Genomic DNA, 27890 nt, shown 5'->3' with positions numbered 1-27890 from the left:
AACTTTGTAATCACAAACTAAACTCTTGAAGGCAGAAGCTAGGAATATCATTCTTTGTTTGTTCTTGCTCTCTAGTACAGAAGTAGGTACTAAGCAGGCTAAATAAAGGCTGGCTTGATAGAGAAGACCCTTGGAAAATCCTGTACTCCCCAGCTGGTATTTGTCCTTCTGTTACAAACATCCCTCCTCCACCTGGAAAAAGATGAGTTTGCTAAACTTTCAGTGTTTCATCCTTAAATAAAATTTAATATATGTTCAAAGTTACCGCAAAGAAATGGAAACAGAAAAGTTTCTATGAAACTACTGTTTATCTTCTCTCAGAAATTATGCAAATATTACTTGGTAAATTAAACTGATATTATCTTGCTATATACTCATTAAAAATACAGAGAGCTTGCCTCCACATGCCTCAAATAAGGAAAAGGAAAATTGTAGCAGCTAACTCTACAAATGAAACTCTTTTACCATTCTGGCTAAGAGGGAGATGTCAACCTCTCCGACTATATGAAAACAATTGGGGGGTGGAAATCCCACCAGAAAAGAGCTGAGAAACTAGTGCAGGTATTTTGTGACAATCCTTCACTGTTATCTTAATAAATAAATAAATTGGGGGGGGGAAGGAATATATGAATGTTTATGGGGAGAAAAGCATCCTTTAGCGTTCTTAATGTTCATCTTACTGCTTTGTTAAAGAAGCAATTAGTAAGGACTGGCAAGGATAAGACAGACTCTCTCATCTTTGTAAAGATGCTTAAAACAAAGCTGAATTATTCATTCTCACTTTTCAATAAATGATTTCAAAGTATTTCAGTTTCCCATGTAGGAACAGCCGAAGAATACAGATATTGCAACATTTCACAAGAGAGATTTAGAAAAATATTTTATTCTTATTTTCTTAACTTGCCAAATATTATATTCTCTTTCATTACTTAATAGGTACTTTCATAGCTCCATGAAGCAACTCCCCAAACACAAGGAATTTCAAAACAGAAAACAACCGTGTCTTACGAAATAACTTCAGAAATCTAACTTATTGAGGGCTCAGAAACTTAGAAGAAAATCAACATAATCTCTAATTTATACTATTTCTAAAGAAAACAATCTACCATAGCACAACATCTAGGGAAAAAAAGAGAGTGGGGGTGGGGAATAAATTCAAGTTTTCTTTTAGGTAAAACAATTTTCATGAAATATAACACATGTATTCAAGAACATACTTGTTAATGTGTGTATGATCTCATATATGTTCAGAATTGACCCTAGAAATGTCTTGCCAAGGAAGGAGGAATTGCTTCGTTTCAGGGAGGAAACTGACTTCTAGGTCTCCTTTGGTCTGTGAGCCACTCTACTGAAGGTACTCAGAATTAGTCACCTGAGATTTTATTAACAATGTCTAAAATTGTCACCCTGAGGAATCTGGTATCTTCACAATAGTACACTCCCTGTTAAAGAAAATCCCCCTTTAAAGTTTTCTGTTAAGTTAGAAGTATTTGATATAGACCCATCACTCCACGTTTAATGCTGCCAGAGCATTCAAGGTGAAGGGACTTCACAGGTTTAAGAGAATTTACTAAAGGATAAGAGGAACTCAATACTAAGTGTAGACATTTTAATTCAAGCCTAGATAAACCAAACATGGCCTAAATTAACTTTGATAAAACTGATTGAGCAGGTAAAACTTTTAGTTTTCAAAGTTTTTAAATTTTAAACACAAAAGTTAGTTTGAAATGGATTCATATAAGTTTTGGCACAGCAACATTTCACATTCTCTCACAAAGCACTACAATTGAAAGATGGTTTTTAAAAAATAAAACCGTGAAAATAGCTTTTTATGACCAGAGAAAGAAAGGGTAGCTACAAGATAAAATTTAGTAACTCATCAAGCTTTGATAATCATCTCAAACGTGATCTAGAGGGAGTAGAGCATCTGTCTGTGAGATGAGCTATAATTTAGTCTCTAGGCTGCCTTAGCATTGTCCTTATTCAAAAGTACAGGGAAAAGGGAGACAACAAGCCTAATTAATCTACAAGTCTTTCTTTCTTTTTTTTTTTTTGCGGTACGTGGGCCTCTCACTGACGTAACCTCTCCTGTTGCAGAGCACAGGCTCCGGACGCGCAGGCTCAGCGGTCATGGCTCACGGGCTCAGCCGCTCTGCGGCATGTGGGATCTTCCCGGACCGGGGCACGAACCCACGTCCCCTGCCTTGGCAGGCGGACTCTCAACCACTGCGCCACCAGGGAAGCCCCAAGTCTTTCTTTCTTGATAAAAAACTGAAATACATTACATTCAAACAAGTCAGCCTAAAACAAATACCATTCTACTTAAGAGATTGTAATCATACTTAAGTTAAGACTACTTTGAACTGGTACTTAGTCTTCAAACAGGGAAAAAAAGCTGGCAAATACACAATTTTTGGAATAATCCAAATAATTCATCATCATAATCTAAACAGATAACAAATGAAAGATTATATTGATGTGTGTGGTGGGCTTTAGTGAGGAGAGCCAGAGTCTCCCTAGTTCCTCCAAAAATAAAGAAAAAAAATCCTAAAATGATGGAAGGAAACCACAGTGCAAAAAAATAAACTTAAGTTGTTTTTAAGGGAAAGTGACCCACACTAAATTGGTATGAATCAATATGTATAAAGGAGACTCAGCCAGAAAACAGGAACAGTGAGAATCTTTGCCATTCTAAAGCACTCGCAAAACATAAATTTCTATCACCATACCATGTATAAAACAGAAAAAGAAAATAGCTGATCTGTAATTCACTCCAGTATAGCTGAATAGTTAAAGACTATGGGCTTTGACAGTCCCGAATTTGAAACCTGCCTCTGACACATACTAGTTTTGTGAATCTGAACAAATTTCTTAACATCCCTAATCCTCAACTGCCTCACATGTAAAGTAGACATAGTAACTGTGCCTATATCTTGTGGGGTTGTTTCAAAAGTTAAATATAATTCGAAATATAAACCTTTTAGTATAATGGCCAAACTCAGTAAGTGCTCAATAAATGGTAGCTATTAAGTATGAGTCCAGCAAATATCAGCAAAACGAATGTCATATTAAATGAATGAATGAGTGAATGAATGAATGAATCAATCAATCTGTCTGTCTGCCTGGTCATCCACTCTCTCTCGTTAGCAAACACAGGAACAATATGACACGTGAGGTTCATGTGAGAGAAGGGGCTTCAGGCACGTGAAGATCACCTCCAAAATTGCATTTATTCATTAAAAAATGAGCCTATAAGCTTCACAGTGGCAGGAACCAGCACATAACAGGTACTCAATAAAGATATTTATTCACTTATTAAACATAAAAGTACCTACTACGTTGCAGGTACTATGTGAGGCATGGGGGAATATATACTTATTTTATATATATATATATATATATATATATATATATATATATATGACAAACAGACATTTATTTACGCTCAACAACTCTCTTCCTTTTACACTAACCTGCAATTATTTTATCAGTTCAGTATTTGTCTATAAGAGAGCCCTTGCCCCTACAGCCACTTAACACAATGCTTCCAAGCCGTCTACTGATCCTGGCATTTCCTCCTACAGATCCTACCCCGCCACCAAAGCAGTCCACCAAGCTCATCCACCAAACTCCACTCCCTTGCCAGCATCCCACACTCACTCTGCCACCATTCTTTTGTTGCGTACACCAAGCAAGGCCTAACGTTACAGAAGAAAATCCCATACTAGGTCAGACTGATACCAACCTAAACGCTACTTGGCAATCCCACTATTATGGTTCCTCCACTTTCTAGCTGTATTCCTAGTCCAGTGGATCCCTTAATCTTCACAATGGATCCCATCTCTGATGCCTTCTCTGAGAACCTGCCCTATTAATTCTCCTTTCTACTATAGTATTTCTCTCTACTGACTTTCTCCTGTCAATGTCTGAACATGCTCAAATATCTCATCTTAAAACAAATCTCCTTTTTGTCCCATGTTCTTTTTCTATCTACCCTACATATTTCTCCCCTTCAAAGGCACAATTCCTAAGAGTTTGCTATCTTAACTGTTCCCAATTTCTTATCTTTCTTATTCCTCATCCTATTGCCATCTAGCTTCATCACTGTTTCCAAAACTGATTTCACAAAAGTTATCAAAGATATCTTGTCAATGGATAATTTTTCAGTTGTCTTAACTGGCTTTACTTTTGAGTTATATATAAAACTGTAGGTCACTCCCCTTCCTTCATAAAACCCTGTTTCATTCTCCTGGGATATAACATTCCTTTACAAATCTTCTTTGCCAATCCCTTCTCCAACAGATCGTTAAATGCTGACACTTCTTAGGACTGTATTCCAACTCCTTTCTTTTCTCAAACTACAATTCTTTCCAAACTTTTCACAGCTCACAATGAGAAATATATTTTACATCAAGTGTGTGTGTGTACACATATGAGTATCAGATAACAATTTCACAGATCAGATTAAGTAAGCTCTGATCTTTTGATCCTATTCTATTTCATTAAAAAAAAAAAACTGTACTGTCTGAGAATCACTAAACTGATCTACACAATTGTAACTGTCTTCAACTACTCTATTTAAGCTGATGACTTCCAAATCTACATTTCTAGTGCATAAGTGTCTGTTAAATTCTAAACCCATAAAGCCAATTTCCTCCTCAACAGCTCCACATGGATAAAGTCCTTCAAACTCACCATGTCCAAAATTGGAGTTCTCAGCATCTTTCCCCCAAACATAGTCTTCCTCCATAGTCCCCTACCTTGGTAAACTGCTGAACTAGTTTCCCAAGCAAAATACCAAGGAGTCATTGCTGAGCCCTCCCTCTCTTTTTCCTCTGTCACCCCCCAACCCAATCAATCACTAATCCCTGAGAAATTTTCCTCTATATATTTCTCCACTTTTTTTTTTTAAAAACTCACGGAACTGTCACTCTCATCCAGGCTGTATTCACCTCGCCTGGACGGTACAGTCTAGTAATGAGTCCTCTCTCATATACTGTATTCTTCCAAATTTATAAATGCAATTCTAATCATTTTGTGTTGCCTACTCTTACAGTTATCTATTGTACAATAAACCACTCGAAACGTAGTGGTTTAAAACACTAAAATTATTTGCTCATAATTCTACAATTTTGGCAAACTGGGGGAGGGGGGCAGATGGGGACTGCTTGTCTCTAATCCACATAGCATCTGCTGGAAATCCCAATATGCTTTCCTCACTCACATTTCTGGTCCTTTAGCTAGGTGACTAGAACAGCTAGGGGTTGGCCAATTTGGGCTTTCATACAGCTGGTAGTATGTGGATGGTGAGACTTTTACATGGAAGCTGACTTCCTCCAATATACAAAAATAGAAGTTACCAGATCTTTTTAATGCCTGGTCTCAAAAGTCCTAGAATGTCACTTCTACTACATTCTATTGGTCATAGCCAATAGACTGGCCAACAGACATGGCCAGCCTAGAACTAAACAGAGGTAGGGGTGGAAGAGGAATAGACTCCATTTCTTGATGGGCAAGTTGTAAGGACACATAGAAAAAGAGCATGTGAGATGAAAGACATTGTTGCAGTCATCTTTGAAAATGAAATATACCACTGTCCACCTAATTTACATTCCTTCCACATGCCAAATATACTCAATGCCCTTCCCCTAATCAAAATGTCATCCTATTACAGCACTGGCTGTAAGGCCAGGATCTTGTTATCTAAATCAGGTTCAAATGCACATGTATTCCTTGGGTTTAGTTCCGCATATATGGTTCCTTTTTCTTTTAATTAAATTTTTTTTTTTTTTAATTTCTGGCCACGCAGCATGCAGGATCTTAGTTCCCTGATCAGAGACTGAACCCATGCCCACTGCAGTGGAAGGGTGGAGTCTTAATCACTGGGTCACCAGGGAAGTCCCCATATGGTTCCTTTGATACAGCTCCTCTTAAATCAAAATCCCATTGCCTCAAAAGATAACTTATCTGCCCCAGTGCAGTAAGCCGGGGATAGAATTGCAATAAGACACTTGAGTTCAAAAGCTGTAGGGAATAGGGAGTTACACAGAAGGCACATATCAGTGCCATAGCAATTGTGAAATCTGCTAGGGACACGTCATCAGCAACTTGACTAGAACAACAGTTCTGCTCCCTGAAAACAGTCCTCTGTTACTGTTGACTCTACCCTCTGGGCTCCAAGCTCGGAGCTCCATCCTCGGGTCACTCTTCCTATTTCGTAAGAAATGGTCCACGTTTGCAACAGTGTAGCTTTCTCAGCTTGCTTCCTGCCCATATAAGACTGGGATTCCCCACACATACAAAGGTTCTTTTTAGTTGAACTTTGTCTATCCTTTTCTGTCTAAGCTGGTGGTGCTTTGATTAGTACCATCCTTGTAAAAACTTTGTGGATTTCCTATGAATTTAATTGGAAATAACTCAATTAAACAGACATCACACCCACTAATCTCTGAGATAGGCCACTTCCTTCTTAGGGCTGTCTGTCATGGTACTGTAGGACAGCAGACTTAAGAGCTTTGAAGCTCTTTGGACTAGCTGAGACATTCTTATAAGGTATGCCTTTAAGACTCTTTTCAGTGCTTGTCTCTAGCTGAAAGGCTCTAAGAGGCATTGTCTTAAATCTTTCTGAGGTCTCAACCAAAAAAATCTTACAGAAGAACTCTTGATCTGATCCTTATTTTGAGGTCATTTTTTTGCACCCCGCGATTTGAGAAGAATTAGATAAGCAGAGGGAAGGGAGAGAATGTTCCACAATGGAGAATGAGAATAAATAAAAGCACAGTCTTATGGGGAACAGGGAAGAAAGTCATCTAGCTAGGTTCATGATGGGGGAAAATATAAAATGAAATTGGAAGGGAAGAGTAAAGTCAGAAATACTAACAGCTCTAACTACAAGATTATGAAATCTGTAATTTACGCTCTTTATTGCTGGTTTCTGCTTGCTGATCCAAATGTTGCTATATCAGATACACTTGGAGAGCGTCACAAATACACAGACTCACCCTAGAGATTTTGAAAGGTTGGAGAAGAAGCTACATCTAAGCAAAGAAAGCTCCCAGGTGATTCTCTGATACAGCCAGACGTAGGAGCCACTGCTCTAGGCAACAGTCAACCACTGGCTTTTTGAGAATGGGAGTGTCATAAATGCAGATACCTAATGAAGTTTTCAGTTATAAGCTTGAATAATAAAAATCTGTATTCTCATTTATAATTTTCTATTTCTCTTTATTCATATCATTTCCCTAAGAGACCTACTTCATAGGATCCATGTGTTCTCTGACCATATACATCTATAAGAACCCCAGTCCCATCACAGTCTCATCTTAACATGTAACAATAATTTTCTGTTTGGTTGTCTTGTTAAGAAAGATGAGCCTGGTATATTGGAAGGCAAGTTCCTAAGAGGAGTTAGGATACTATGGTACTAAGTAATGTATGTATGGAATAATAAGGACCTGACCTAAGATGATGATAGTTAAGAAGGAAAATGAAGATAAACACCAGAGCTGTGACACTTTAAACTTCTAGAAGAAATCACAAAAAGTGTTCTTTGCAACTTTAGGGTAGACAAAGATTTCTTTAATGGTGGGAAAAAGAGTTCGAGCCATAGGGAAAAACTGATAAATTGGATTTCATCAAAATTAAAAACATCTGTTCTTTGAAAGAAATCATTTAGACAATGAAAAGGCATGCCAAGACTGGAAGAAAATACAACATATACAGCTAGCAAAGGATGATACTGAAATATATTTTAAAATTCTTAAAACTCAATAAGACAAGCCAAATTTTTAAATGAGCAAAAACATCTGAACTGACACTTCAGATATACAAGTGGCCAATGAGCATATGAAAAGATGCTCAACATTATTAGTCATCAGGGAAATGCAAATTAAAACCACAATGTGATATTACTATACATCCACTAGAATGGCTAAACTAAAAGAAATCAAGGTTACAGAGCAACTGAAATGTTCATTCACTGCTGACAAATGTAAAATGGTATAACTACTTTGGAATACAGTTTTGGCCATTTCTTATAAAGTAAAACATACACTCATCATATGACTTCACAACTGTACTCCTAGATACTACTCAAAGAAAGAAAGAAAAAAAACTCCACATAAAGCATTGTACACATTATGGAGTTATATCAAAAGACACAGGAGCCAGAGTTAAGGTTTGTAAAATTTGAGCCTCAAAAATCTAATGACTAGGGCTTCCCTGGTGGCGCAGTGGTTGAGAGTCCACCTGCCGATGCAGGGGACACGGGTTCGTGCCCCGGTCCAGGAGGATCCCACATGCAGCGGAGCGGCTGGGCCCATGAGCCATGGCCGCTGGTCCTGCGCGTCCGGAGCCTGTGCTCCGCAACATGAGAGGCCACAACAGTGAGAGGCCCACGTACCGCAAAAAAAAAAAAAAAAAAAAAAAAAAAAAAAAAAAAAAAAATCTGACTAAATTGATCAAAACTTTAAAAATATAAACCTCTGGAGTCATAATTAGGTTCAAATTTTAGCTCTATCACATATTAACTGTGTAAACTACATTAAGGAAATTACCCTTACCAACTGCTCAGTTTCTTCATTTGTGAAACAGGGAGAATGATTTATATACCATAAGGTTCTTATAAGAATTCCAGGAGCTAATAATACATGTAAAAAGCACTTAAGAGACACAGGGAACTTTAAATGTTGGTCATTATTACTATCAATAAGGTTTTGGAATTCTAATTCTTTCCATTCAGAAGTTGAAATACTGATCTAGAGTACTTGAGTTACGGCAGACCTATCAAAGAGGTTTTCTAGATATTTGTTAATCCCCGATAATTTATCTTCACCATAACCAAGAGTTAATGGGTTTATCTTATTTCAAACACACCTCTGACACCTGAAAACTATGATGTGGAATTTCAGTAGGTAAACCAGAGGGAGATATTATACATTACAAAAACCCAATAGGTTGACTTTAAAAGAGAAGTACGTTCAGTATGTAATTCACTCTACAACTATTAATTTACCCATAACTTACCCAGGAATATTTAGGTGTAAATCAAGATATAACTAACACTACAGACACTGTAAATGCAAAAGTTAGAGGTTGTACATGGCCATCCATACTAAAAGAATTTCCAACTGAGCCTCTATAAGATGCTGAAGTACAGCAAAAGTCGAAATATCAGCCTTCAACTCAAATAGAATCATTTATTTAAAACAATAATAACAGTAATAATATTGTTGTTGTGGTTATTATATTATTATTAATCAGCTATCATGAGTGGTTATCATTTACCAGGCTATGTTCTAAGCTTTTTATATGTATTAACGCATTTTAAGCCTTATAAAAATCTTATGTGCTGGATAGATACTATTATTATCTTCAATGCATGAGTTCTTTACAGTAAAATATTTGTAAGCCCAAAAAATACGTCACCACCGGAAGTAGACTTTATGTCTTCTTTTTAATCTAAAACACTGGTACTTAGGAGGCAATAACCATTTATCTTGACTTTCCTATAGGAACTATATTTCAGTGTTTATTAGGTAGCCTTAAGATAATTAAGATCTCTTTCTTACAGGAAAACTTCAAGCGTAAAAAGAATGACAGAATTAGAAAATCACCATTTTTCCACCCTAATGTTGTTTTCCACCCTAATTGATCTTGATAATCAAAGAGTGCTTACACTTTTAGGTGAAAAGTTGATGGCGAACAGAATATTTACTAGGTGCCAACTGTCTTTTACTTTCAGGTTATACGGGGAGAAAAGATGCAACTTTCAATTGAAGAGGATCAGGCTGCCACCACCTGAACCTACTGATCAATCTCACATCACTAATAGTGGGACAATCGTATGTTGAGTGAATTCTCATGCGAGGCAGCATGAAGTGGTACACATCCCCTAGAAAACAATCTTGCCAAAAATGTTCAACCTGAATGTAGTCAAGCCTTTGCATTTAACTTCCAGTTCACAGAAAATACAAAAGACAGGGGGAAACAAATAAAACAATACTGCAAGGAGGCAATCAAATCGAAAAGGTCCAGCACTCTGTAGGGACACTGACCTAGTTTCTTAAAAAAGTCAAAGGCACAAGAGAAAATAAAATAAGAGTAAACAAGGAAGCTCTTTGGGATTAAAGGAGATTTAATTATATAACAACCAAATGCAATGCATGAACTTTTCTTGGATCCTGGTTTCAAGAAGCTTATTGCAAAAAACTTGGGGACAATTGGGGAAATTTAAATTTGAGCTAGGTGTTAGCTTATATTAAATAATTATCATTAACTTTGTTAGATCAAATAAAGGTTTTATGGTTATATAAGAAAATGTTCTTAATTTTTAGAGATGGATTAAGTATTTGGGGGTACAACATCATGAGGTCTATGATTTACTCCAAATATTCCAGCCCCACCCCCAAATAAATAAAATAAATCCAACAAAAGGTTAATAATTTCTTACATCTACTTGATGGATTTATTAGTGTTCATTGTACTATTCTCTCAAATTCCCTGTTTGCCGGAAAATGTCTGTGACACATGAAAGTACTTTTAACGATTAGTAACTAACCTTTTTGTTGTTTCATTAAATTCCAAGTTAAAGAATTCCTCTAAATATTCTAGTACACAGGTATATGAATCAGATGAACCATATTTATTACAGTCAAAATTCTGGTGCATAGAACAAAAAAATCACATAAGCTGCATCCTTTCAGAATTTTATCTTAATGAAGCTTATGTATACCATTGTATACCATATATCCATTTTCAAAAAAGCATTTAGTAACAAAAATGTTAACTTTCCAAAATATATTCAACAACCAAGCAATAAATTTTAGCATAGTAGTAATTGTTTTTATCTTGTTAAAGTTTTTCCAATTCCTGCAATGCTATATAAAAATGTCTCCATCTAACACTTGACTAGAAAAACATTTTCCACTGGAATAAGTTAGAAAATGATCATGTAACTTACTATTAACCAGTTAATATTCATTTAAAAAGAAGTAACTAAAGCCTACTTCAATGAATAATTCATAAAGTAACAACACTAAAACCTGACTAACTATACAGACAGTATAACATAATTGTTAAGACTCTAAATTTTTAAAAATACTTGAAAACCTAAGTACATATCAGCTTTCAAACACCAAATTTAAGTTCTTAATTTTAAAAGCAGAAGTCTTTCCACCACAGTTACCAGTAGTACCACAGGAGAGTTCAAAGCATTTGATCAAATAAACTTTAGCTAAGAAGCAGAATCGAATACACAAAAGGTATCAATTATGAATTAGGAATTCCATAATCCCTGGAAGTCCCCAAGACTCTTTTAAAGGGTCTGCAACGTCAAAACTAGTTTCATAATACTTTTTCACTGTGTTGACATTTTCACTGATAGTGCAAAAGCAACGCTGGGTAAGACCACTGGCAATTCAGCACATATCAAAACAGAGGTACCAGAATGCAGTAGTAGTCACTGATTTCTTCACTGCCATGCACTTGCAGTAAAAGAAGGCCAGTTTCACTTACAAATGTCCTTGATAAAGCTAGACATAAAAATTAAAGAGATTTGCAAAAACTGTAAAACAGTAGTTCTCAGCCAGAGACAATTTTGTCCTGCAAGGGACATTTGTCAAGATCTAGAGCTGTTTCTAGTTGTCACAATCAGGAAAAATGCTATTGGCATCTAACGCATAGTGGCCAAGGATGCTGCTAAATATCCTACAATGCACGGGATATCTCCCCTCAACAAAGAATTATCCAGCCCCAAATGACAGTAGGGCCAAGGTTGAGGGACCCTGAGGGAAAAGAATACTACTCTTCTCATTCTCACTCAACTTTTTTTTGGTGGGGGAGAGGGAGACAGTTATTTTTCATAAAAATATTTTAATCATATTAATCTGTGATAGGTTTATTATTTAATTTTAAATGAATTAAGAGTAAACATTTTAAACAAACTATTACATATAAAATAAGCTACAGGATTTATTATATGACACAGGGAATGTAGCCAATATTTTTATAATAAATATAAATGGAGTATAACCTTTAAAAATTGTGAATCACTATATTGTACACTTGTAATGTGCATAATATTGTACGTACATCAACTATACTTCAATTAAAAAAACACTGAACATTTTTTTAAGGTTTTAGTTTTAATTTACAATACAGTTAAGTATCAGGAGGTTACCTAACCCACATAAATGAAAGTTCTTTGGGGGCTTCAGTAATCTTTGACAGTACAAAGGAGTCCTGGACCAAAAAGTTTGAGAATCACTGAATTAGAAGAATGATACAAGTAACCAAATATGTTGTAGAATATAAGGGGAATTAAAGGACTCCAAAGGAAAATGCATTCATTTCAAGAGTATTATGAACGAGCAAAACAAACATCAACCTTTATAAAACCAAACAGTCCAAAAGAAAAGTCATGATAGACCCCCAAATGTCATTTTCTCCCTAAACACACACACACACACACACACACACACACGCACATGCACACACACACCACACCACACAATCAAAAACAACAAAAAACATTAAAAGTACAACTCCTTACCCTGGCTATGAGGACTTGCTGGACTAAAACATGGCTGATACAAATCTTTGGTTGGCGTTGGAAAAGCTTCTTTCCCTTGGCGCTGACTCATCTTTCCTGGTGTCAGGTGTTGAGTATCGTCACTGTTTGCTACCACAGCTCAAGGAAAGAAGGGAAAAAGAATTAGTACTTAATTCATAGATTTACATAACGGCATAGTTAATGACATGGAATAGAACTACGACTGAAATGGCCTCAGTGGTTATATTCATTTTACCAACTCAATACTTTAATAAAAAATTAACATAATTGTTTTATTTTTAGTTTGTTATCAATTCAAGAGGAATTTATAGGTATGAGTCAAATTATACAAATTATAGACCTCATAAAAATGAAAGTACATATTCTGATAATGAAAGTACTCCAAGGTTTACTGTCAACCTTTCATTGTGTTATTAACTCTATATATTTGCCAATAGAGCAGTAAGCAAAAGACAATGTCATTTCACTGAAGAAATACAAATGGTCAGTAAACATATGAAAAGATAGTCAACCTCATTAGTAATGAGAAAAAATACAAATTAATAGCAGTATAAAATGGTATTTTATATTCACTAGAATTTCTACTCTAATTTCTAATTTTCATGGAAAGTAGGTGTGATTCTTGTTTTAGAGATGGGGAAACTTTAGGTTCAGAGATTGTCTTGCCTAAGACTAAGTAATAGAGGTAAGATTCTAACTCAGAACAATTTGGTTCAAAGTCTGGTCTCAAAAGCTTGCTGTCCCAACAATCAATCTAGTGTTTAAGGCTGCTATTCACCCATTTGACAAAGCTACTAATAGAGGAGAGCAATGTCCAGTTCCAGAGAGGGCAGAAAAGAGAAAAATACTCATTGAAGGAGTAGGGCAAATCGTGAGCAAATCCACAGTACCCCAGGATCTCCATCCTCTCATTTTATATAACTGCTTTTCAGTCTATGAAAACTTTAGTTTTATCTTGAGAGAGGATGATTCTGTCTTCAGTCTAGATGTAATTTTAAACTTAATGAGAACTTAATATTCACATTTTTAATCACTATATCTTTTAAATCTAATTGTTTTATGTTTTCAAATTGTGCTAAAGTTATCAAAATTATATTTTAGCTCCTTAAATTTTAAAGTAAAAACTAAAAAATACTTTCACTTATCATCCAAGTAAAGATATAAAAAATTTATTTTCCCATCAAGTCCATAAAAAAAGATCCTTATACTGATGACTACTAAATTTTTATCTCCTCCTAAACTCAAAAACTCACATATCCAACTACCTGCCTTATAATCACCTCTATTATTTTACAGACATCTCAAATTTATCCAGAACCATTCTTGCCTTTCCTTATCCTCCAAACCTGCCTCTCTCCCATCTGTTAATGCAATCAGTATTTCCTTCCCCCACTTTCTCAGGCCAAAAACCCTTAGATGTATTCTTTGATATTTTTTCTTTCTTTCACATTTCATATCCAACTCATCTGTGAGATCTTTATACTCTATCTTCAGAATTTATCTGGAATCCTCCTACTTCTCACTTCCACAACTACCACCCTGTTCCAAGCCAGCATTACCACCAATATCAGAGCAGCAGATTTCTACTTGGTCTCCGGACTTAGCATCTTGCTCCCTGCCTTGTGTAGAGTTCATTTTCTATACAGAAGCCTGGGTAATCTTTGTAAACCATAAATCAGATTTGTATTAAGGAGAAATATCCACAATGGCTTTCCATTATATTTGCAATAAATTCCATGGCCTAAAGATTCAACAGTCTGGCCCCTGCTTATCTTTCCAACCTCATTCTCTACCATTTTCCTCTTTATTCACTTGGCTCCAGCCATAATGGCCTTCTTGGTATTCCTCAAACATGCCATCTTGCCCCAGTCGCAGCCCTTATATCTTTTTTCCCTTCTACCTCGAATACTTCTACCCCACATCTTCATATTATTGACCACTCTCATCCTTTGTTGTCTGTGTTCAAATGTCATCTCTTTAGAAAAGCCCCTCATTGTGCTTTTTGATAAGTCAGTTCCTAATTTTAATATAATACAATTTATCAATTCTGGTTTTGGTTTTTTTTTGTTTTGGTTAGTGCCCATTCTACCATAATTATATTCTATCACTTTACCCTACCTGATTTTCACTGTAGCTCTTATCAGCATCTGAAATTATATCATTTATTTGTCTATTATCTGCCTTCTACATGAGACCATTAATTCCATGAGAAGGGAGTTTTGCCTGCCTTATTTTTCCATAAATCCTCAAGTCCCAGTGTGATTCTGGCATACTGAAGGTGTTCAAAAGAATTTTGTTGAAGGAATCAAATCAACAAATTTTATATTTTTATGAAACTTCATTATCATAAAGTATATGGTGGCTTATTGAGTTACTAAATCCAATATCCATTTAATACCTAAAAATTATTACTGAAATTTAAAATGTATGGTACTGATATAGAGAGAGACAAATTGATCTAAAGACCTTAACAGAGAGCTCTCAGAGACAAACCCATGCATATGTGGAGAGTGTATATATGCCAGAGGTAGGAAAGACTATGCAATTAATAATATTGATACTAGGAAAATTGGTCATCCATGTTGGAAAAATAGGTTCCACTCTCATACAACACACAAAGAATATTTTTTATGAAATTAAAAACATAAATGCAAAAAGCAAAACTTGAAAGCTTTTTAAAGAAAATTTAAGAGAATATCTTTATAAATTTGGGATAGGAAATGATTTCTTTAAAGAGGAATCCTTTAAAACCTACGTACCTATGGTCAACCAATCTATGACAAAGGAGGCAAGGATATACAATGGAGAAAAGACAGTCTCTTCAAGAAGTGGTGCTGGGAAAACTGGACAGCTACATGTAAAAGAATGAAATTAGAACACTCCCTAACACCATACACAAAAATAAACTCAAAATGGATTAGAGAACTAAATGTAAGACCAGACAATGTAAAACTCTTAGAGGAAAACATAGGAAGAACACTCTTTGACATAAATCACAGCAAGATCTTTTTTGATCCACCTCCTAGAGTACTGGAAATAAAAACAAAAATAAACAAATGGGACCTAATGAAACTTCAAAGCTTTTGCACAGCAAAGGAAACCATAAACAAGACAAAAAGACAACCCTCAGAATGGGAGAAAATATTTGCAAACGAATCAACGGACAAAGGATTAATATAACAGCTCATACAGCTCAATATTAAAAAAACAAACAACCCAATCCAAAAATGGGCAGAAGACCTAAATAGACACTTCTCCAAAGAAGACATACAGATGGCCAAGAAGCACAGGAAAAGCTGCTCAACATCACTAATTGTTAGAGAAATGCAAATCAAAACTACAATGAGGCATCACCTCACACCAGTTAGAAATGGCTTCATCAGAAAATCTACAAACAACAAATGCTGGAGAGGGTGTGGAGAAAAGGAAACCCTCTTGCACTGTTGGTGGGAATGTAAACTGATACAGCCACTATGGAGAACAGTATGGAGGTTCCTTAAAAAACTAAAAATAGAATTACCACATGATCCTGCAATCCCACTACTGGGCATATACCCAGAGAAAACCATAATTCAAAAAGACACATGCACCCCAATGTTCATTGCAGCCCTATTTACAATAGCCTGGTCATGGAAGCAACCTAAATGCCCATTGACAGACAAATGGATAAAGAAGATGTGGTACATATATACAATGGAATATTACTCAGCAATAAAAAAGGAACGAAATTGGGTCATTTGTTGAGATGTGGATGGATCTAGAGACTGTCATACAGAGTGAAGTAAGTCAGAAAGAGAAAAACAAGTATTTTATATTAACGCATATATGTGGAACCGAGAAAAATGGTACAGATGAACCGGTTTGCAGGGCAGAAATTGAGACACAGATGTAGAGAACAAACATATGGACACCAAGGGGGTAAAGCGGCAGGGGGTGGGGGTGGGGGTGTGATGGATTGGGCTATTGGGATTGACATGTATACACTGATGTGTATAAAACTGATGACTAATAAGAACCTGCTGTATAAAAAAATAAAATTAAAAAATTTAAAAAAAGACACAACAAAGCACTAACCAAAAAAGAAAGAAAAAAAATTAAGAATTAATGTAATCAAAAGATATAAAGAAATCAAAAAAAACAAGAGAAGATATTTGCAACACATATAATTAACAAAGAGTTGGTATCCAGAATATGTTAAAAAAAAAAAAAAAAAACTCGTATAAATCAATTAGAAAAAGACCAAAAATGCAAAAGAAAAATGGGAGGATGCATTGAAAAGAATGCCTGAGAATAAACTTAACCAAGGAGTTTAAAGACCAGTACACTGAAGACTGTAAAACACTGAGGAAAGAAATTGAAGAAGACATACAAAAATGGAGAGATATACCATGCTATGGATTGGAGGGATAGTATTTAAATGTCCATACTACCCAAAGCAATCTATAGACAATGCAATCTCTCTCAAAATTCCAATGGAATTCGTGTGGAACCACACAAGACCCCGAGCAGCCAAAGCCATCTTGAGAAAGAACAAAGCTGGAGGCATCACACTCCCTGATCTCAAATTATATTACAAAGCTACAGTAATCAAAACACTGTCGTATTGGCATAAAAAGGGACACATAGATCAACGGCACAGAATAGAGAGCCCAGAAATAAACCTACACATATATGGTCAATTAATTTATGACAAAGAAGCCAAGAATATACAATGGGGAAAAGGCCAGTCTCTTTAATAAATGGTGTTGGGAAAACTAGACAGACACATGCAAAAGGATGAAACTGGACCACTTATTTTCTGACAAAATAATTAAGTCAAAATGGATTAAAGACTCAAATTTAAGACCTGAAACTATAAAACTCCCAGAAGAAAACTGGAAGTGACCTTTTTTTCTTTTTTTAAAAAATTTTTTAATTTATTTTTGGCTGTGTTGGGCCTTCATTGCTGCGCGCAGGCTTTCTCTAGTTGAGGCGAGCGGGGGCTGCTCTTCACTGCGGTGCATGGGCTTCACATTGCGGTGTGCAGGTTTCTCATTGCAGTGGCTTCTCTTGTTGCAGAGCACAGGCTCTAGGTGCACGGCCTTCAGTAGTTGCAGCACGCAGGCTCAGTAGTTGTGGCTCGCGGGCTCGAGAGCATAGGCTCATTAGTTGTGGCACACGGGCTTAGTTGTCCACAGCATGTGGGATCCTCCCGGACCAGGGCTTGAACCCATGTCCCCTTCATTGGCAGGTGGATTCTTAGCCACTGCACTAATAGGGAAGTCCCTGGAAGTGAGCTTCCTGACATCAGTCTTGGCAATGATTTTTTAGATTTGACAGCAAAAGTAAAGGCAATAAAAGCAAAAATAAACAAGTGAAACTACATCAAACTAAAAAGCTTCTGCACAGCAAAGGAAACCATCAATACAATGAATGGAATAAAATGCTTGCAAATCATATATCTAATAAGGGGTTAATATCCAAAATATATAAAGAACTCATATAGCTCAATAGCCATAAGGTACATGAAAAGATGCTCAACATCACTAATCATCAGGGAAATGCAAATCAAAACCACAATGAGGTATCACCTCACACCTGTTAGAATTGCTATTATCAAAAAGACAAGAAATAACAAGTATTGATGAGGATGTGGAGAAAAGGGAACCCTTGTGCACTGTTGGTGGGAATGTAAATTGGTGCAGCCATTATGGAAAACAGTATGTAGGTTCCTCAAAAAGTAAACCTATATAGAACTACCACAAGATCCAGCAATTCCACTTCTGGGTATTTATCCAAAGAAAATGAAAACGCTAATTTGAAAAGATATACGCATTCCATGTTCACTGGAGCATTATTTACAATAGCCAAGATACGGAAACAACCTAAGTGTCCATCAATGGAAGAATGAAATCTTTTCATTTGTGACAACATGGATGGACCTTCAGAGCATTATGCTAAGTGAGATAAGTCAGAGAAAGACAAATACCATATGATCTCCTTTATATGTGGCAGCTAAACAAATAACCAAGAACAACAACAAAAACTGAACTCACAGATATAGATAACAAATTGGCAGTTTGCCAGAGAGGGGGATGGCGTTGTGCTTGTGCAAAATGGGTCAAAAGGTACAAACTTCCAGTTATAAAATAAATAAGTCATGTGGATGTAATGTACAGCATGGCAACTAGAGTTAATAATACTGTATTGCATATTTGAAATTTGCTAAGAGAGTAAATCTTTTTTAAAATTGAAGTACAGTTGATTTACTATGTTTCAGGTGTATAGCAAAGTGATTCAATTATCTATCTATATATATCTACCTATCTATCTATCTATATATATATATATATCTACCTATCTATATTCTTTTTCAGATTCTTCTCCATTATAAGTTATCACAAGAGTAAATAAATCTTAAAGAAGAAGAAATTTTTTTTCACAAGAAAAAAAATTCTGTAACAATGTATGGTGATGGATGTTAAGTGGATTTATTGTGGTTATCACTTCAAAATATATACAAATATGGAATCATTACATTGCACACTTGAAACTACTACAATGTTGTATGTCAATTATACCTCAATTAAAAAAATTTTTAATTAAAAATGAGAAAAATGGTGGGAAAACATGAACAGTTAGTTCATGGAAGAAGAAATGCAAATGGCCAATAAATGTACAAAAAGATTTTCATCCTCTTTAGCAGTCAGGAAAAACAAATCAAGATCACAATGAAATAAATATTTTACACTCAGTAAAACTGAAAAAAATTAGTAAGTCTGATAATGCCAAATACTGGTTAAGGATGGGATCAGTGAGCCATCTTAAGCATTGCTGGCAGAATATAAACTGATATAAGCACTTTGGAAAACCATTTAGAGCTTATAAAATTGAATTTCACATATCCTATGGGTCCAAAAATTCCACTCCTAGCTTTATACCTAGAAATACTCTTCTATGTGTGTACCAAGAGACAAAAATAAGATTCGTTCATAGCAATGCTGTTCATAATAGCAAAAATCAAAGCAACTTAAATATTCATCAATTGAAAACAATATGGATTAATATATTGTGGTACAGGCATATAATGGAATAGTATATAGCACTAAAAATAGATGGTCTTTATCTATACCCAGTAACATGGCTGAATCTTGGAAATCCAATGTTAACTACAAAAAACAAGTCACAGAAGATGACATATAGCATGATACCATTCCTATAAAATTAAAAACCTAGCAAACCTTAGTGATACATATGTAACCTAAAAATAACCCCAAAAATCTATTTTTGAAAAAGCAAAGAATAATAAACAAAAAAAAACAAATTAGTCATCACCCCTGGGTGGGGGGAGGCACAGGGAGAGGAAAGAGAAGAAGCACATAGATAGACATGAGGCATTTGTAGGATTCAAATTCTGTAGTTGAATGGTAGGTTCAATATGTACTCACTGTATGATTATGCTTTATAATTTACATATGCTTCATATATTCTTTTATAGTATTAGTACATTTAAGGCTAATTTAAATACATTATAAGGACAGCTAAAAGAATTAAAGTATGCTTTAGTATTCCATAAGAAAGACATACATATCTAAGTCTTGAATAACTTCACTATATAAAAAAGGAAAAGTGTAAACTTAGTTCTATTCACCCCTTTCTAACTCCTTATTTATTGAGGTATTACTGTTTATGATTTTGATAACCTTGAAATGAGAGGGCTTATAGAAATAGCAATACACAGAGTATATTTCCTTAAAAAAAACAGAAAGCATTTTAAAATTTGTTTTCTTTCACCACATTCACAAACATTAACTATACAGAACATTTGCGTAATATAAAAATCATTTTGATGTCCTATATCACTTGCACAATAGTAGACTATTCACATATAAAGGGCAGTGACTTTATTTTCATTTGTATAAAACTGACAATAAATACTTACTAAATGCTTGGATCGATATTTGACCAATGAATCACTGCAGGATTCCAAAACAGTTTCTGGTAATTCAATCAACTGCCTAACCTTCTAAAGATATTAGCATTATAGTGCCCTCTCCTGGTTCTACTTTGTAGTCAAAGTAAAGCAAAGCCACCTACTTTGCTAGTCATATTACTTTTAAATATGGTAAAAACTAATCACACTGGAATAATAGTAATATAATTAACATACTGTAACTTCTAAGAGAATATGATTCTATAACTACCATTCTTTCTGAATTCAACTCATCAATACAAAATCTGAAGAATATTACAAGCCTCAAAGTCTCGTGTTTGCTTTTAATCTAAGTGAAAACTAATAAGTAAAGTAATTGTTTAAAGTCATACAAATCTCTATGAAAATCCTAAATAACCCCTTACAGGGGATATACCTTTTCTCAAATACATAAGTAATTTGAATATGATCTTCATAGTTTTTTCATTCAATTGTACAGATCCTAATGAAGTACTATGTGAAATTACTTTTCACTCAAACAGATATATGGTCTGCAGTAAATAATTATACAGCCTGTCTTTAAACAGTTGGCAGAGTACAATATAAACTCTTCTCTACTATATGTTGTATATTTTAATTTACATATGCTTAAAATATATAACCACAAAAAATTTCTAAAAATGCAATTCTATTTGTAAAGTTCAGCACTGCCAATCAGTTCACCTGAGCCAACATCTAAATATATGAGGTAATTAAAGTAACTGAAAAATGCATTGAAAATATCTACCAGGTATCACAAGTAAGCCTGAACAAGAAAGCATAAAAATGTTTTGGGATTTGTATACTTTTTCTACTTTTAAATTTCACTATTCTAATAATGCGAGATGTATAATAAACAATATATTTAAAATACTATGAATTGTTGCAATTAGAATAAAAAAGGAATTTTAGCATATCACTTTAAATTACCTCTCTTTTTAGAAAACAAAATCACAAATATACTATAACCATTATTAGAGAAAACAGCAACTAATCTAGACCAAAGTATTTTACAACTAGAAGAAACTTTGCCATTATCTTGCTCAGTCCCCTTCTTTAGCCAATAACAAAAATGAGCCCCAAAGTGGTGAATTGATTTACTACAGTCAATTACTTAGGAATAAATACTAAAACATCCTAAATTGATATAATTTCCACATTGGTCTTGAATAAAGTTAAAATCTTTGTCTGATTTATGATGCAGTAATATCTTAATTATTTGGTTAGACTTGAATTCAGTAAAATGATAGTTTCATTCTGATTTCTGAAAACCAGAAGATGACATATTGAACTAGCAACCAATTCTAACTCCTTAGATATTTAAGTTCTTAGCTTCAGGCTCTTCATCTACAAAATTAATGCTTTATTAAATGATCTCTGAAGTTTCATTCACCTCAGTAATTCTATGACTTTTAATATGTCACAAAGCTTTGAAATTATGCATTCATGGGTCTAACTCCCCTACTAGTTTATAATGATCTTAAGGGCATGGCACATGTTTTATTCATTGTGTATCCCCTGAAGTTAGCACAGCGTCTGGTCAAGAAAAATTTTTTTGGACATAAATTTAAAGGGTGTATCTTCTAAATCCCTAGATAAAACAGGTCACTTATGAAATCACCAAAGTATACATAAAAACTTTTCATAACCAAAGTATCTATTATGTAAAAATTCTGACAAAATAAGACACTATTTCTCACTTTCATATGGCAGTGAATTTGTTGTACTATATCCAGCCTCACAGTGCTCTGATCTATGCTTTGTGATGACTGTAGAAAGGATACTATAAAGAAGTATTAATTCATAATTTAGGAATTATCAACTTATAAATTATGAAGTAGATAACTGGCTAAATAAATAATCCATATTCAGATAATCAGGATGTAAATATACAAACACTATCAATCTCAGATGGACACTGACAACAGATGGGTACTGAATGATCATTCATATTCTTTACTTTATATTTCAATGCCTGGAAAGAAAAGCAGAAGACTTAATAACCAAAATGGAAATACCACATGCCTTTTCTAAGTACACATCAAAATATTATCATGTCTCCAAACATGCCATTCAAACTTTAGCTACTTACTTGATGGCCCAAGGACATCTTTGCTATCACCAAGAAGCTTTTAATGCAGGGTAATTGAGCAGCAAACAAATACAATCCAAATCAGGAAGAAGCAAAATGTATCAGGATTGAAGCAGCAGTGAAACAAAAGGACAAGGAAAATAGCATTAGTTTTATAAGTAGAAAGCACATGCATATCAATTCTAATAATCATAATTCGCAAGGAATTTTCTTTTCCACACATAAAAAGACATTGGCTTAGGTGTTATGTTTGTTTTAATTTTGGAAAATGAAGGTGGAAAGAGAAAAATGAAATCACCCAAGTATTTTGTTTTGAAAATTACTCAAGTGAAAAATTACTTTCAACTATAATTCAAGATATGGGTTAGGAGTGATAAAAAATTATTTAGAAATGTAAAGGACAGCCAAAAAGTTATTCATTTAAATTCAAGTGGCTTAAAAATATATAACACCCATGCACTATTAAATATTAGTTCTGCATGCCATGAAAGCACTTAACACTACATAGAAATTCAGGATGCTTCTACATAAAGAAAGGAGTTTACTGAGTGCTTATATTATGCCAAGCATGTGCAAAGAGCTTTTACAGAGACATCAACAAAGTGGAACAAATTTTTTTCTCAAATGGCAAAAAAACAAAGAGTATTGATTAGAAGAACAATAAATTTTACTAAGTTAGGCAAAACTTTCTTAGGACCCACTAATATCAAGCATATAATCTAGAGCTACTAGTCTCTAGGAAGTCAGAAGATCCAATTCTTAAATGATTAACTTGCAATCAACTAAAAGAAACAGGAAAAAGACTGCTGATCTTTGTCTAGTAACTATTTTAATAAACAGCATTACACTAAATGTCACGTATAGACAAGTGTTTTGGTCTCCCTTGGCAGGAACAGAGTCCTTAGCTCTCTCCTTCATTTCAAATACCAAACATGGAAACGTATCAGAAGTGATTAAACAAACAAACAAAAAGTTCCCACCACTAATGACATTATTGTTTGGTCTTATTTAAAGGGAATGGGGAATCTTAATTGGTTTTGACCAAAAAAAAAAAAAAAAAAAGTAGCAGTTGTTTGCTTTAGGGCTTCTGCTATCTCCTAGGGGAAAAAAAAAAATCTTGGCCCTGTTACTTCCCTAAAGTGATGGTTATTTCACAATGCTTAAAATTATGTTCTAATGCTTTTAAAGGCATTTGCTCTATTCATTTTTTCTATAGGTGTCCATTTAAATTCATTCTTCTATAAACTGAGTTCACAGATAAACTAAAAAGAAATACAGCTTTAGTGACAACGAAATAATTGTGCTCAAATCCATTACAGCTAGCAAGCATGTGGGAAGAGATTAAAGTATTTGTGGCAGGCAACCTCTAAAATGGCCCCAGTGATCCCCACTTTTTGGTGTATAATCCCCTCTCTTTGAGCATATACTGGACTTGCTGAATCACTTCTAATGAACAGAAAATGGCAGAGGTGAAAGGATGTCATTTCCAAAATTAGACTGTAACAAGACTATGACTTCAACCTTGTTTGTGGTCTCTTGCTCTCTCCTAGATAGATGATCCTGGGGAAAGCCAGCTGCTGCATCATGAGGCAACCCTGTAGAAAGGCCCATGAGGCAAAGGAACTGAGGTCTGTCCACAAACCCTAAGTGACCCTGGAAATTTCTCTCCCGCCTCTCCTGACCCCCTCAGCGGCAGCTCCCACTCTCCAGTAGCTTGATTGCAACCATATGAAAGATTCTGAGCTAGAGACACCTAGCAAAGCTGCTCTTAAATTCCTGACTCACTGAAGTTGTAAGATAATAAATGCTTGATTTCTACCATTTAATTTTGGGATGATTTGTTATATATCAATAAATAACTAATATAATATTGGAAAACTGAAGGAAGTTCAGAACCTGACAGAGACAACTATGGCAAACTTTACAAATCCTTCATAGACATCTTTTGGAAAAATCTTCCTGTACTGATATGAATAATTACCAGTTTCCCTAGATTTACCTATAACTTCCTAAAGGAAAGAATGATTCTAACCATATTTACATAGTTAAGAGTATTTAATTTCACAAGGGCCAGTCACATTTGAAGCTTTTGAGCTGGTCTTCTACTTAGGATAAAAGATCAAGTTCACTTTCATTGTACAGTTCTGTATAATTCTCAGATTTTGTTGATTAAAAGCACTATGTCATCTTCTGTGCAGCTGTACTCCTTATATATTTACTCCCAGAAAATAATCCCTAGCATACACAACAGCTTCTGAACATTTATTTCAAATTATGCTTTCAACATTATATCCTCAGGCATATTGGTGTCATATAAATCTGAATGTATTGTATTAATCCAATATTTTTCTCAGGCTGAGGCACTGGAGAATAATCAAAGTAAACACTGTCTATTCTTATCATTAATCTATCATCCATCCATCCATCCAAATAGTCACTGAGTACCTACTATATAGACAGGTATCATTTTAGGCACTGAGAAATATAGCAGTGAACACAGCAGACAAAAATCCTGTCCTTGTGATAGTTATGTTCTAGTAGGGAAGATAAACAATAACATAATAAACAAGTAAAATTTTGATGTATATTATATAGTATAAATACTAAGGAAAAATAAGCAGAAAGTGAAGACATAAAATGTTAGGGAAGATGGAGTTAAAGTTTTAGATAGGGTGGCCTAAGAAGGCTTCACTACCAAGCTGACTGAACAAAATGAGGAAACTTAACCATAAGGACTTAAAGGGGAAGAGTACTCCAGGGAGAGGGAGGATCAAGTACAGAGCAGAGTACTTGAATAGCAAGACTGGAGTGTTTGGAGAATAGTGAAAAGGCCAGAGGGCTGGAAACAAGGCAAGCAGGAGAGTAGCAGATGAAGTCAAAGAAGTAAACAGCTGTAGGACTTTATAGGACATAGTCAAGCCTTCTGTTTTATTCTGGATGAAATAGGGAGCCACTGGATGGTTCTGAGAAAAGGAGTAACATACATGATTACGTTTTAACAGGACTGCTCTGGCTGCTATGTTGAGAATAGACCAGAGGGACAAGGGTATTATCAGCTCAGAGGTTACTGCAATAATCTAGGGGAGAGATGAAGGAGACTTGGACCAAGATGGGAGCAGTGACAGTGATGAGAAGTAGTTAAGTTCTAAATATATTTTTAAGGTAAGGTCAACAGGATTTCCAAACAGGCCAAGCATGAGGTAAAAGAAAAAAAGGAATCAAAACGATGTCAAGTGTTGGAGTCTGAGCACCTGGAAGGATGAACTGCCATAATCTGAGATGGAAAAGACAGTGAGACAAGCTAGTTTACAGGGAGAAATATAGGTACAATCATCCCTTGGTATCCAGAGAGAACTGCTTCCAAGACACCTCCCACCTCCACCCCACCCCACCACAATACCAAAATCTGCGGATGCTCAAGTCCCTTATATAAAATGGTGTAGTATCTGTATATAACCCATGTATATCCTCCTATATACTTTATGTCATCTCTAGATTACTTATAATACCTAATTCAAAGTAAATGCTATGTAAATAGTTGTAAATACAATGAAAATGCTATGTAAATAGCTTATAGCATGTGGTAAATCCAAGTTCTGCATTTTGGAACTTTCTGGAATTTTTTCCCCCCAAATAATTTCCATCTGCAGTTGGCTAAATCTTTGGATGCAGAACCCTTGGACATGGAGGGCCAACTGTAGCTCAGTTTGGAATACGTTAAGTTTGAAATGCCTGTCAGACATCTAAGTCAAAATGTCAAGTAGGCAGCTAGACACACAGACCTGTACAGGGAAAGGTTTAGGTTGGTAAGAAAATAGTATAAATTATGGTATGTGTGATAGTTAGGGTATATGATCTGAATGGCTTCATCACAGGAGACTGAAAAATGCCACAGGATAAAAGAACAGCCTCCAGAAAACATACATTATAATGGAACAACAGAACTAAGAATTAAAGCTGAAACGCTACAAATAGAAACAGAAACACAATGAAAAATAAGTTTCACTTAAGAAACCTTTCCCAGAAGGATGTGGATAAAAAGGCATTAAGTTGAGATGCAAGTGAAATCATCCTCCCAGAATTATTTGCAAGTGATGCTAACTGGGAAACAATATATAAGTAATTGAAGATTACATATTAATTTTACCAAGTAACTGACATCGCTGAAGTCTTCTACACACTGCTGAACCGCACACTACACTTCTTATTCTTACTGCTTTTAGGATTGGGCCTAACCTGTGCAGGTCCATATTGTATAACCCATGAATAAGGACAATGTGGAAGTACTGATGTGGAAATGCTCTATACAAGTACCTTTTAAGATATTTAAAAAAAGAAAAAGCTAGCCACTCTTCTTGGCTTTTGATAGAGAACAAAATACTGCTAGAATTTCAAGGAATCCAGGAACTTTCTCCTCAGCTTGTTCAGAAAAAGAGCATTTAAGATATGACAGGGCTTCCCTGGTGGCGCAGTCGTTCAGAGTCTGCCTGCCGATGCAGGGGACACAGGTTCGTGCCCCGGTCCGGGAGGATCCCACATGCCGCAGAGCGGCTGGGCCCGTGAGCCATGGCCGCTGAGCCTGCGCGTCCGGAGCCTGTGCTCCGCAGCGGGAGAGGCCACAACAGTGAGAGGCCCACGTACCGCAAAAAAAAAAAAGATATGACAGAAACATTTTCTCTCTCTGAGCAACTTACCATGTTTACAATTATCCCTTGAACAATGTCCATACAGTCATCTCAAATTTTTTATCATATAAATAAATTCTCTACTTTGGCAGAAAGCATGAGCTGAAAAATAATAATAGTAACATGCCTAGAATTTTTCTACTTGGTATTCAATAGCATACTACCAGTACTTTAAATAAAAGCATGAAATATAGCCATTATCTAAATCTTTACTGATTTTAGTCTACAAATATCAGGAAAAGAGCATAATATTAAAAATGTGATTTTACTTTAATGTACTTCTAAATATTTGCCATGCCATCTATAATTAGCATAAAACTTGTGATCTTTAAGCAGTGTAAAGGAAGAGGTAGAAGTTCATAATCACACCCTTCAACCTGAGAAACCCCTCAGTCCTGAGCAATCCAGGACAGATGGCCACCCTATATATATAATACAGAAACAATACCATGAGGTTCATAGCTTGATTTCATTGCCTTTAGCACGGCACCTCCCTGTTTTATTGATTTGACTTACTTGTTGAGCTTAAGAGAAAGTACAAATAGCTTATCAAGCACTGATATGAGTAGAGCTTAAAAATAAAATTTCAAG

The 27890-nt window shown here is 35.2% G+C and overlaps 1 protein-coding gene across 2 annotated transcripts in view; it reads right to left on the bottom strand.

Annotated features, from left to right (window-relative positions):
* The window catches only part of OSBPL8 (oxysterol binding protein like 8), a 103060-nt gene extending 80415 nt beyond the window's left edge, over nt 1–22645 (bottom strand). The window contains exons 1-2 of one of the 2 annotated variants that reach the window (XM_065886883.1): nt 22615–22645; nt 12551–12688 (exon numbers count right to left, since the gene is read on the bottom strand). In XM_065886883.1, the coding sequence (XP_065742955.1) occupies nt 12551–12641 (91 nt within the window). In that variant the 5' untranslated portion in view covers nt 12642–12688; nt 22615–22645. The remainder of the gene's footprint in view (nt 1–12550; nt 12689–22614) is intronic. The other variant, XM_065886884.1, reaches the window with a different exon arrangement.
* Nucleotides 22646–27890: the final 5245 nt, after the last annotated feature.

This window comes from Phocoena phocoena, chromosome 11 (genome assembly GCF_963924675.1).
Source record: "Phocoena phocoena chromosome 11, mPhoPho1.1, whole genome shotgun sequence".
NCBI lineage: Eukaryota > Metazoa > Chordata > Mammalia > Artiodactyla > Phocoenidae > Phocoena > Phocoena phocoena.
Note: the sequence above shows the minus strand (reverse complement) of the source record. Positions and strands in the feature narration are given on the sequence as shown.